This window comes from Electrophorus electricus, chromosome 12, assembly GCF_041902795.1.
Source record: "Electrophorus electricus isolate QZ-2024a chromosome 12, ASM4190279v1, whole genome shotgun sequence".
Lineage (NCBI taxonomy): Eukaryota > Metazoa > Chordata > Actinopteri > Gymnotiformes > Gymnotidae > Electrophorus > Electrophorus electricus.
The window spans coordinates 11,313,922-11,327,362 of record NC_137508.1 but is presented as its reverse complement, the minus strand read 5'-3'; the positions used below and the strand labels follow the sequence as shown (position 1 = coordinate 11,327,362).

Genomic DNA, 13,441 nt, shown 5'->3' with positions numbered 1-13,441 from the left:
TATAGCAACACCAGTAAAATACATTAAAGGTTTATTTAGGTTGAAATACATTTGCAGTAATGTAAATCTATTCTCAGAACACTGAGGTTGTTCAACTTACTTTTTTTAGTTCTTAAAATGTATACAACATTTTAAAGTTAAACATTTAAATAAACCTCCCTTTAAAAACTTACTTTTCAATACATTGCTTTACTGTATTATTTTTTTCCTCTTTTAATTTTTAATACAAATCTTCATTCAATTGAAGGTGTAAGCTTGCAGAAACAAAACCACTAATGGAAACCCCTCCCCCCCAAAAAACAACCAAAAGACATTAATTGAATGGCAGCATCGGAAGGAGTGTGCGTCATCCTGTAGCACTGAGGTAATTCATCCGTCCTCCGTATCCCTGTTCCGCATCCATTCTCCATGTCCCTGTTCCTCATTGTTACCTTTTAAGGCTCCTCTGAGCCTGCTTAAGTAAAGTGTCAAAGTCTAGTGCATCAAACCTGCCCTTTGCAGTGACTGGATCAAAATCTCGATTTGAATCTGAAAGAAAACAGAGGATATTGCTTCCAAAGACTATAGCCGCATATAAAAGGCATAGTTTAAGTGAAAAATGGGTAAAAGTAAAAAAAAAAGTAAAAAAAAAAAGATTTTTTTAAAAGGGACTTCTTGTATAGTTTACAAAATAAGATCAGCTTATAAATAAATAAATGCAAGCTCTATCTTTTGCAGTCAAAAAAAAAAAAAAAAAAGGGCAATCTCAGGTACAAATTCATAACTTGACACTATTCCATTATCAAGTTTTTCATAAACTAAACTGTCCACTGACAGTCACACTATAAAGCCCAACTCACCTAGATCAGCATAACTGGTCCTGCAAAACTGCCTTCTGCCCCCAAAGCACAGGTCGAACGGGAGCTCGTTCGGCTGCCGCAGCTTGCCCCCATTCTCAATGGCGTCAAATGCATTCTTTTTGTTGTAGTACGTGACGAAGCCATAGTTGTCACTACAGCAGAAGGTTTGACACCCGAGTTCAACTTCCAAGTGTTAGCAAAGGCAAGCAGATGAATTTGTTGTAGAAAGCAGGATGGAAGGCAGTGAGTGCTTAGTGTCCTTACCCATGCTCTCTGAAGTGCACAGTACATTCCTCAATCTCTCCGAAGAAGGAGAAGCGTTCCCTCAGCTCCTTACGGGTCATGCCTCCGTGAACGCGTCCGACATAAACGACTCTTCGCTCCTCCTGAAATCAATGTTCTTATTAGAGACTCTGAAGGTTGCGCCATAGCCGATATTTTTAACCGAGACACGACAGTATATATTGTCCTCCTGCTATGATTAGAATTGAACATCTACTCACGATAGCCTTCTCCTTGCGTCGTCTGATATCCTCATTATGATCTCTTGAATCATAGTGGTAATACGACCTATGGCTAGGGCTATTATAGAAAAAGCAAATTAGTAAATGTGTGCTATGGTGTCATTTCAGTTCACTGAGATTATAGAAGGTCAAATCACCTTTGCAATCTCAGCATAAAAAAAAAAAAATCATTTTATGATTACTGGGCTGCTACTTCATGCTTTATTTGAATAGAACCAATTATACTTCAGAATAGACATGCAGCAATGTAGCTTGCATAGTGCAAATATAAGTGCAAGTTTTGTACCATTTCCTCCTTGGCTGACTGCAAGGGCATTTTGATAACTATTCCCTCTGCAGCTTAAAAGCAATGAGTAATGATACATGCATGCGCTGTATAATAATGTTGTGGTTTGTTTTGTTTTTAACCTGCAATGCATGTTCCATTGTCGAGGTCTGTGTGCAGGAGATCGAGACCGGGATCTGGACCGGGACCGGGACCTGGATCGGCTACGACTCCAGGACCCAGAGCTGGAATATGATGACCTGCGCTGGCGCGGAGGGGAAGGCAACGGGGAGCAGGAGCGATATCTAGAAGGTGACGTGGAACTGCTGCCTGAGTGACCAGACCTACACCTGTGAGAACAGGAAAAACTCTTGACTACAAAAAAGAGACAAGAGCTCAAAGACTTTGCATGTAAAGCTAAAAGCATAATCAATTCGAAATAACTGGTAGTGAAACAGCTTATTTGCCACACAGTTCAAATGTAGCCAACCTTTTCCTGGATGGTGAGGGGGAGCGTGACCTGGACCTGGAGGATCCAGAGCTGCTGGATCTGGACCCAGAGCTGCTACACACACGTTTCCTGTATGTTCTCTGGGAGCGGCCTCTCTTGTGGCAGCATGGGCTGGGGGAGCGTTCGGAGTATCTTTGGAATCTCTGGTGTATGCCGCTGCCCTCATCCTGCAAAGAACCCTCAGAATCCAGCCGGTCTGGTGAAGCATCTGGAGTCAGTGTGATTGTTCTTGTCGTCAAGGGTTTCTGCTCACACTGACTCCTAGGTTCAAGAGGATGACTGGGCTTGGGGTTTTTCTCCAGGCTTCCTGCAGTGGCAGGGGTTGGAGGGAGCTTGGAGGCACTCTGCTGAGGTGTCTTGTTGGTAGAGGGCAGCACAACAGCCTTGATGATGGCGCTAGGTTGTTGTTTGATGCTCCAGCGACTGCTCAGCTCATTCTTGGGGGATTCCTTAGGAAGGAGGCAGTAGTCGTGGTCTAGAGAAAATGGCTGGGTTCGCCCCAGGGTAACAGAGGAAGTGGGAGCCCTGTTCTGCAGCTTGCTTGCAGGTAAGGGCCGAGGCTCTATTGTAATGACCTTGCCTGGAGTTAATTTGGGCACTTCAGATTTCTTTGGTTTTCCTAATAATGCAACTGGGGCCAATGGCTTCCACATCTGATGAGGAGGTGTGGCTGGTGGAGTAAGACCTATTAAGTACAAGGGGGGGAAATGTTTGCTTTAGGGACAGTTTATGTAGCATAAACGTGTATGTGGTTGTGTTTCTTTAATAAATAAATATAATATTTTCTTAATGTATTTATTATATTTATTTAAGCTAAACTTGATGGAAGAAGAGCTATTCAAAAATCACACTGGCACCTACTATTGCTTGTTTATATTTTCTGTATCATAGCAAAATTGCCAAAGATCACAATCATGCAAGTGAAGCAAGTAAACCTCCAGCAAAGGTCAACATGATTCTACAAAAATGCCTATACCTAAAATTTGCCATAGCAAAAACAAATGGGACAGAAAACCTCGATCTGAGTTTCTGATCACAGATGTTCCAGCCAGCTGATTGTGCATGCTGATTGTGTATACCTGCAGTGCTGCCCAGGTCAGGACTGTAAGCTTTCTTGAGGGCCTTGGACTCAGCCTGCTCCTCTGTACTGCAAAGTAAGCCACAGATATGGTATTAAAAAGCAGTACATAACTATCTGACAATGGCATGAAACGATTCCACTTGCAAAATGTTGGATAGACTGAATTAGTCAGTGTCGTCCACCTCTGGAGCTCGAAGGCATTTTGGCTACTCCTTTCTCGGTAGGTCTTGGTAAAAAAAAAACAAAAAAAACCAAAAACGTCACCCAGAGGATGCCTGGTGTGAGAGCAGCGCTGGGGCTGTAGGGTAACTCGTGTGCTCACCTGGAGTTTCCTACAGCAGCTACTCTACCACAGACCTCCGACACAGTGTGCTCCTCTTTGGCTGGAAAGGAAATGGAAGCTGATGAATGACCAGGATCAGAGCAGGATGATCTACACAAGGTGACCTGCTCTCTTCCTTCTGAGTGATGACTTAACACCACCAGTACGTTAAAGCAGAGTCATTTTTAAGTAAAATAAATGGACTCGCCATGAATGCTGTAATCAGACTCAGTAACCTGCTGGAACACTGCCAATCCTGTGTAAACGAGGCTTCTTAAAGAACATGGTATTATTGATTTTCACTAAAAGGCAAGCTGCACTGTATGTTGCACTGTCATAATTCTCCTTGGAGCTGCTAGATGCAGACACTTTGATGGCAACAACAACAACAAAAAAAGCACAAGCAACCATGTATGCACGTGGACGCAAGTGGACACACACAGAAACACAATCTCTGCTGGCACCCTCACCCAGACAAAAGCAGCACACGCAGAGTTAAAATGGATTTGCTAACGGGGCAGAATTCCAGCTGCACAGCGAGCATAATTACATAACAGCTGTTCCAGCCATTCAGGAGGTTCTCTTAAAGAGGCCTATCCCCCATCTCACAGCCACACCACGCCTTCTCTCAGGGGCACAAAACCTGAAAATGGTCGCTCCTTCTCCATGTATACATGTATAAATAACTACACCCCGTGTGCACTTGCGCTCAACAGTCAGCACCTGCTTGCCACACCCTCCACAACTGGCAGTTGTCATATGACAGGAGATCTTGCTAGCTGGTGGGTGGAAACTGGCATGCAGACCCACCAAAGTTGGGAGAAAAACGGGGAAAAAAGTGAAACACCAAATATCACTTACGCTGAGTCTCCTCAAATTGTTCCAAGAGGCTGGCGAGGTCAGTGGCTTCAATACCTGAAAGCGGAAGACAGGGATCATCTCTCAGTCAGCATCACAGCAGAGGGAATAACATCCCTCCCCTCCCTACACGCAGGAGTCACACCTACCAATTTCAGGGGCTAAGGACTTCACTAGCTTTGCGACAGGACTCTGCGTTTTGGGAACTGGAGCAGAGGCCATCCTCATCTGCTCCGCCAGCTTCACAATTCTGGCCTGAACAGGACCTGATGCGATGAAAGACTGAGCAGCTACGGGGGCAACATGGTGCTGGGAGTCTGCAGCAGGCCTGGCACATCTGACCAGCAGGCTGGGCTTCGCTGATTCAGGCACAGGAGCTTCTACATCATGCACCGCTACTTTCTTTAGGCAGACAGCTTCTTCTGGCCCAATGCTCGCATCCTTGGAGATATGAATGTTTGTAGTGTCTCTAGTGGTCATTGCAGTCTCAGCTTCTGGCCCGGGTATATCCTGAATCCTAAATGGAGCTTCCGGTGGAGTCGCTATGCTGACCTGACCAAATGAAGTGGCATCTTGTAAACACTCTGCATGCCTGGCTGTATGCATACTCTGAGGAGCTCCAGTTGCAGAGGCCACTGGTAGACACACAGCATTTTCAGCTGGGATCCGCTTAGCAGTCTGGGAGACTTTATTATTAATAGTGTTGTTTGACACACATGTTAGAACAGGTAGTTTCTGGGGGTTAAGCTGTATTGAAGGGCTCGGGGCCGAATTGTGTGTAGGTTTAGAGGGAGACTGAGGGGCCGATTTAGGAGGTGCTGGTTTTCTAGAGGAAGACAGTATTGAAGCTGGTGGGATCAGTAAAGCCTCAGGAGTTGGGGGGACCGCTGGGCCTCTTGGCTGCCAGGTTGTCATAATTTCAGGGGCAGGCTCCTTCTTCACAGGAGTGGGAGCAGTGCAACGTGGGTCTCGGGGGCTTGGGACAGATAAGCAGGGAATTAGAGGGAGCTCTCTAGGTGCTTCTGCCAATGTGGGCCATTTAGTGCTGTGGTCCCTAGTTTTCTCCAGAGAACACAGTTTCTTCTGCTGACGAAGAAGGCGATACTGCTCTAAACTTAGCGTTTTTGGTTTGGCTTCATTTGACTGTACCTCTGCCCAACCCTGCTCTTTTTCAAGAGGTTCTGCAGCTAGTATGGGTTTTGTTACATCTAAATTCTTTGATTCTGTGATTTCATCCTGAATGAGCAGGTCACATTCGCGACTGGCTTGGGTAATATACGTGGGTGTGGGGGTTACTGAAGTGGAGGAAGGGCTCCCCTCTGTAGCATGTGCCTCGGGTTTTTTCGCCGCTGATGAACCTTCAGCTTTACACAGCTCAGTGAGAACAGGTGCAAATGTCACCCTTTTCTTCTTCTTTTGCTCTTCTGTAGATGCCTTAATGGGTTCCTCTACTACCTTTTTAGATGATGCACTCCTCAAAACTCTTCTGTCAACAGGTTGGGCTTCTTTGGCTTTCAGTTTCTTTTTCCTGTTCAACTGACATTTTTGAAAAGATTTTTCCTGCTTTGTAACTCCCTCAATCTCAGGTTTGTCAGTCTTGACTACCGAATCTTTGGAGGAGGCCACCTCTGCTGGGATGTCATCTGGTTTAAACTCAGCACTTTGCAAACTGCTCCCTGGGACCCCTTGTTCTCCATCTGCAATGTCTCCACTAAGCAGAGGGAATGGGAAGCTCAGGTCAGGGATGGCCAGAATGGGCTCCCCATGTTCTCCCCCATCCACCACCTCAAGCACAATTCCTTCCCTGGCCAGAAGCTGATCCTCTCCCTCCAAACACAAAGTCATGGAGTATGGGTGCATGTGCTTGACCAAGTCACCGAGAGTTACAGACATGTTCTCCCCATCCTTCTCCAAGGATATTGGAAGGCACCAGTCCAATTCATCCAGAGATGTTGTACCCAAATCTTGTGTGTGCTTGGAAAAAGTAGCATCATCTTCTGCACTGTCACTTATCTGCAAGGTACAAAAACACCAACCACTTAAGTGCTAAGCATTGGCTAATGACTAACATGAAAAAAATAACAGACACCGCAATTTGTTGTGTTGTAGATGGTGGACAACATAAGCTAGCAGGCAAGTGCATTTGCAATTTATTGTCAGTGGGTGTAAATGGTATGAGAAGATTTATCTAAAATAATATAAATATGGTATAGGGTTATGATTATTTCTTATTTTTTGCATTTCAGCTGCTTAGAAGGTTTTTACACACGAGTAGACTAACTATGAAAAGTAAGCGTAAACAGCAAGGGACAGAAAGAATTCAGACAGGTCAGGTAGAGCTGCATACCAAGAAGTGCTCATGGGCCTTCTGGCTTTGGAAAATCTCACTGTCGGGTAGAGTGTCAAAAGGAGAAAGGTTCTCGTCATCTACACTGTCAAGCGTTTCAGTGAGAGCCATGAGTAGTGTTGCCTCACTTTCTTCAATATCACAGTTACCCTGAGAAAGAGAATAAAAACCAAGTTTTAAAAAAGGATTTGGCTCAAATATCATCTTCAAACAGAGGCTGTTTTGATGAACAACTAAACTTTACACACACACTATAAATTCAGTTGTGGCATGTTTACACCCCCCTCCCAAAAAAACCCCCAAACAACCTGAAACATGTAATTACCGTTTCATTTGGGGAGTCAAAAATGGAAAGAATGCATGAATCCAAACAGGCCTCAAATGCATTGTCCAGACCATGGTGCTGCAGGTTGCATAGACCATTCTGGAGTATTTCACCCTGGTGGAAGAGGAGAGACAGGTTTAATTTAATTTAAGACCAATAATCAAGCCCTCACACAAGGATCATTTCAAAAGGAGATGACCAACTGGAGCCAAAAACAATTACTTAAAAAAGAAATAAAATATGTAAAACAACTTGATTATAACTATGCTATATATATATAACAGTCTGTAATGTGTTAGTGTCTGCAGTATTCTTGATTATCTACAAGAAAAACAAACATAAATGAAGGTATTGATAATAGAAGCAATAGAGACTTGAGTCACAAGCCAGCATTTTAGCTATTATTATTATTATTATTTTACATTTCAGCAGTATTTTCAGGTGTGGCATTGCAAGTGCTTTCTCTGAAAGGATGGACATGAGCAAGCTGGGTAGCAGCTAATCGCTGGGTAGCAAGCAGCTGATCGCTCTCTATACTTGCAAATTTGTCACCTCAGTCTTAACTTGCATATGAAGCCATCACTGCTGAAACCAAGTGCTAAACCACCCTTTGATCATCTGGCTCGAATGAACAATTGTGATTCATGCCAATTCTATGGCTGCCACAGGCGTCGTTATAAAAAAAAAACCCCAACAACCCACAAACCCAAATCGTTAAATGATTAATCTTAGCATCAAAACCATAACGCCATAGTTTGTGAACTTTACATGACAATCCCTAAAACATGTGTAGCCTTGAATACGTTCTAATGTTTATTCTTAAGGCAAGAAAAAAAAGGACACACCCCAAACCGGAATAAGCCCCGGACTCATAGCTTGGAATCTGCACGCATTGTGCACGGCGGTACTTGTGAAAGTGCCAAGTGGCCTCGCGCGTTAGCAAAGGAGAGGAACCTCCATTTCATCCACGTGCACACTACCTCGCGTCATTCTGCCGCACTGCATTACTGGGCAAAGTACGGGGAGCTCGCCGGCCGGACCCACAGACACGTGTTCCGTACAACACCCTCACTAGAGGAGTTGTTGGGTCCATTATAAACGATACTAACACGATCTGCGTCTCGTGCAGCACAGGAACACTTAATCTAGGTATACTATTTTTAATTCCAAATTCAAAAACAACATCTACATCAATAGCTGCGTTAAAAAAATAAAATAAAAAATAAAATAGCCTAGCAGCACTGACCAATTCAAGCGCCATGCGACGGACTTGTGAATTGAAAGAAACTTGGTATAAATAAACAAAATGTATAATTCCTCCACATAGCATACGTAACCATACCAAAACGAAAGTACTGCACTGGCAAGCTCGTAAGTGCCACTGCGGCGTCACGCGTTATAGATCAACACTTGGCATCAACTACATCACTGGTCATGATATTCAAAATATGCAGTCCTATGCATTATATGCATAACTTAAAATTATATCAGGTACACTGTACATCAAGTCTCACTCAAAACTTTAACGATCAGGCAGATATACAGTAAAAACAAACCACATAACGCTAGTGTGTTTCATTCTAAAACCCACGTGGGAGTGGGTGATTTAAAATCGTAAAGAAACTTTAAAGGTCAGCCCTAAAAAAACATGAACAAATAGTTATCTAGCTAGCTACTAATACGGGGGGGGGGGGGGGGGGGGGGGGAGAACGTTTAGTCGCACTAATACAAAATGAACATAAAGGCATAGTAATAATGCATCAGCCCAACAGGCCTTATCTCGTATGCTTTGCTAGCCAGTCATGCTACTTATGCAAACATCCAGCAAACACTGCCCCACTCCAAATCAATACTTAATTTATAGCCTGACGTGTTATTAGAGTAAACCATCGAACAAATGAATACATCACTGGACAATACCATCAGGATAAGCAAGTTAAAAAGCATGCAAACAAAGTAACTTGACAGTAATTGGTAAAGATGTTTCAATAACTGAATGTAGCTAGCATGGTAGCTACGTTACATGTGGCTAACGTTTCCAAACGCTATAACCCTCTATAACGTTAGTGGGCTAGTGGCAACCAGCTAAAAGAGGTCGTTTATAAATAACTTTAATCCGGAGTCAAAAGCCTTTACTTTAAATAACACCATGATCATCTGAGAACATCTGGAATCGAGTACAGCAAGAACCATCTTGCCATCATAACCCACGTGTCAGTTTCCCATGCAGCTTCATCTACTTACTTACTCTGAACTATGAGTGAAACAAAGAATGACAACATTTCTAAGGTTATGCAGAATTAACAACGATGTAATCTAAGTGAGCCTTACCTCGTCAATATTCGACGTTGAAAAATACTCCATATTACAGGCGTTTAATATCTCCTCGCCCGTTCCCCACCGTGCCGCCATCTTACAAGTCCTCTCTGTAAAAATGTGAATCAAACTGCAGTGACTTCCAGCCGGCTTGGAGACACGTGGTATTTGCATTCCCGGCAAAACGACACAGAAATTTAGCTCCACCCCCAAATAGCGCCCGCGATTTAAACACTGAAAGACACGAAGGTAAAAAAAAAATGTCTTCAGTAATCAAGGTGTTAAATGTACTTGTCCACCCCATGTAGTAAAGTGTGTCTTAGATCTAGTCAAAATAAATAATCCGTTACTATATCATATCTGTCTGTCTATTTATCTATCTATCCCCGTAAAAAAATAAAAATAAACAAATAAATGATCTGCGTACCCACTGCTTCATACTCAGCTGCAAACCGCTGAAGTACATGCTGAGAGAAAACGACCGCAAATAGCACTGATGCAACTTCCCAGTCCCCCTGCCAGAATCAGGTGTCAACCAGGAGAAATCTCCTTTCCAGTACCCTGGCGTGGACTTTCCCAGATAGGCGTGTGATCTGGTCGAGAGAAGTGTGATCCGTCTATACTTGATAGGCTGAGAAGTGTGATCCATCTATAGCTGATAGGCTGAGAAGTGTGATCCATCTATATCTGATAGGCTGAGAAGTATGAGCCCTCTATTGTTGCACACCACTCTCCAGTCAATTTTCTTTAAACAAAAAAATTCTTGACTCTCACCCCAGTTTGCTAATCCAAAGGTCCACAAGATATTGTAGAGACATGCCACCCAAACAAACTCCCAACATCCAGAGCACTCAGCAATTCTTGGTGGATCTCATCCATGCCTGGTGTCTTGCCATTAAGGAGCTTTCCAACAACTGAACTGACTTCAGCCAGGGAGATGGAATCTGGCCCTACCTCCTGGACATGAGGAATGTTTCTCATGTTAAGGAGTTCATCAAAGTGTCCCTTCCAACACCAAAATTAAGTAGGTTATTCTTGGTATAGGCCAAATCTAGGCCCACAATCAAAACATAAAAGAACTAGGCTAGGCTATATTTTCACTCAGCAGCATTAATATAAACCCCAAGAAAGGACTAGGCTAGAGTTAATTTTTTTTTTTTTTTTTTTTTTTTTACTGTTAATCAGTATTTGAACTTTTTGAAAGAAAACTTTGACAAACATCCAGAAGATAAGATGTTAGAGATTAAACAATATGTGAAAAATACAGTCACTTCTTGAGTAGATGATATATTTTATTATTGTTTCCTAGCATAAGATAGTTCACATCTTATTTCTTTATGTTTCATTACTGCAATTAAATCATCTATTTGCTATCAGTCTGACATATAAAGCTCTTATGAGTATTTGTTTACTACATCACCCAGACTGAAATCCCGGTAGTGCTCAAGGGTTCATAAACGTGATTTTAGAATGAGTCGATTTACAAATATAGCCACAAGGTGGCGGTGTTGGATGGGTTTGGAGGGGGTTTATGACAATACAAGGATTGTTAGTAAAATGCTGCACTCACTGTCAATTTCTAATCCTTACACATCTACACATATCTTAAAAACTATGAAGTAATTGAATGATATGTCTCCATCATCACATGCCTATGATCAAGTGTTTGTTACAATTTGTGGTTGAGTATGTGATTTCAGGCAGCTCGTATATTGTGTTATACCTTGAAACCTTAGAGTCTTGTATTAGAGATGAGGATGTGGGAAAAAATTAATTGAACCTGCACCAAAAGACTGATAATAGATTATACTTTGTTATGCTATGAACCCTCTGTTCAGAATTGCAAATTTGGATACTTTTAATAATATATGGCTAATGTGGAAATAGACAAGGCAACTCATGAAGTAAGCTAACATATTTTTTCATGTCTGTTTTTAGTTCTTCATTATATTTATATTACGTTTTAGAAGTTGTACTCAGTGGCAAGATGTTGTAGCTGCAAATTTAGTAGTAGCGTTGCAAGGTTTAAGAAATCCTTCAAAATGCAACTCTGTAAACAATTTAAACAGGTGTTCCAAAGAAAACATGATAATGTTATATAAATGTTAGAAACGCCATGCTCAGTTCAGTTTTGTTCAATGGCTTTTAAATATGTCTAACAAATAATCATTTAAAAAACGACAATAAGGATATGTTTCAAGAAGCTATAGAAATAGATCTACCCCAAATCTGCTTATCACGGCCCATAACAGGCATATGAATCATGCGATGCAATATATTTTTTTATGTTTGCTTCTCTGACTTGCTGTATAACTGTTGTTCGTCTTCCTGTCTGAGGAACAGTAGGTGTAGCTTGTTTTTTCATATATTCTGCAAAAGTGATGCTAGCCAATCAGCAATCTCTTTTTCTCTCGCCCTCTCTCTTGCTCTCGTTCTCTCAGCTTTATATACATTTTACTGGCAATAATACTCAATACCATAGGAGGGGTCATAGCAAAATTTAATATGCATCTTAGTGTACTCAAAGTGTGTGTGTGTGTGTGTGTGTGTGTGTGTGTGTGTGTATATACTAGCATACACTTGCACAAAAATAAAAGTTAACAATGACCAGTGACCAAAACGGGTGGGACAGGTGGCTCAGTTAAGGAGACTGGCAGGGTTATTAACTGTCCCACAGTTACAGGTGAAGGATGGCCTTGTGATCAAATTTACAGTGACACAAACATGTTAATGGGTGGCTATCTGGAACTAACATTAATGCATTAAATCTCATATATAGTCTGAGCCAATACAGCTCTCATTCTATTTCTCACAACCGCCCATTTGTACAGGAAATTATTTACCCTCCACTACTGTTGCCATGGCAACTAGGGGGAAATCCATTTCATCAGGATCTTCGTCATACTCTCTCCCCTCCTTCTCATCCTTATTTTTCTTCATATTCTCCCACCTCCTGTTTTAACTCTCTGTCTCAGTCACCCTCTGATTCACTTGCTTTTGAAATGGGACAGAGGACAAGGCCTCATGACTTAAAGGGTAGCTTTGCAGTTTCTCAACCCAGGACTTATTCAATTATGGTTTCCTATCATTTGCAACCATGCCACTGAGCTTTAGTATAGAAAAGCCTAGCACTCCTCTGAAAGCTCCCACTGAGCTTGAGCACAGTCCAGTAGGTTGATAATTTAAGATTTCATGAACTCACAAAAACCCTATTTTTTTGCAAACAGGAGCCTCTGTGAATGAAGGTTTTTAATTATAAATGGAAACTTTTAAGTTCTGGGCTGAAAAAGCAGCAACTTGTCCTTAATCACCAGTACAACCCCTTCCTCAAGCCGTGGCATTTCCTTTTTCAGATTTTCATACAGGAACGGCTGTTGTTTCTTTGTGGTCCATTGACTGGCACACTCACTTGAGCGTGCGTTTGTATACTTTTAACTTATCTATTGCTAAGCTGAGGAAGAAGCTCTTTCTGAAACTGTGGCATTGGATACAAAGGCCTTTGCACAGTGCGAAAGAACACAAACCGAGTGCCTATATGCAAACATGCGGTTGTGTCAGAGATGGACCCTTTGTTCCTTTAGCACGCGTGAAGGTCTGGGTGACAATGCTTTCAATGATGACCTTCTGCTTGTGGTTATCCCACGGGGCAATAAGGCAGGCTGGAGGTACCAGATGGCCAACAATTAGAATTAAAATACACACACACAAACATTTTCCACACAAGCTCTATATCACTTTCTCGCTTTATTACACCCACCCATACCCCCCCACCCCATGCACACACATATCCATACAAACACACACACGCACACACACACACACACACACACACACACACACACACACACACACACACACACACACACACACACACACATGGTTTGTCTAATTGCAGTCCTTTGTAGTATCTGCCCTATTATGAATGGGTGTGTAACTGTGTACTGTATGTATATTTCTCTAGCTATACTTTAGTGAGTAGTCAGTGCAGCTGGGTCTTTAGGATCATTCTACTTGCTTTCTGATGAATCTCAGTAATGAGATCACTGGTTAACT

The 13,441-nt window shown here is 42.3% G+C and overlaps 1 protein-coding gene across 2 annotated transcripts; it reads right to left on the bottom strand.

Moving 5' to 3' along the window:
* Window positions 1–14: 14 nt before the first annotated feature.
* Window positions 15–9,935, bottom strand: pprc1 (PPARG related coactivator 1). 2 transcript variants are annotated; one of them, XM_027023573.3, is made up of 14 exons: window positions 9,816–9,935; window positions 9,404–9,498; window positions 7,073–7,186; window positions 6,748–6,897; window positions 4,550–6,413; window positions 4,404–4,457; window positions 3,543–3,603; window positions 3,219–3,286; window positions 2,119–2,824; window positions 1,772–1,978; window positions 1,343–1,421; window positions 1,104–1,225; window positions 840–991; window positions 15–528 (listed from the first exon to the last, which is right to left on the bottom strand). In XM_027023573.3, the coding sequence occupies exons 2-14, from the start codon at window positions 9,482–9,484 to the stop codon at window positions 428–430; spliced, it is 3,759 nt and encodes a 1,252-aa protein (XP_026879374.2). In that variant the 5' UTR covers window positions 9,485–9,498; window positions 9,816–9,935; the 3' UTR covers window positions 15–427. The 2 variants fall into 2 exon arrangements, with proteins under 2 accessions (XP_026879374.2, XP_026879373.2); XM_027023572.3 differs by lacking the exon at window positions 9,816–9,935 and having other exon boundaries at window positions 9,404–9,806.
* Between the last annotated feature and the right edge of the window lie 3,506 nt (window positions 9,936–13,441).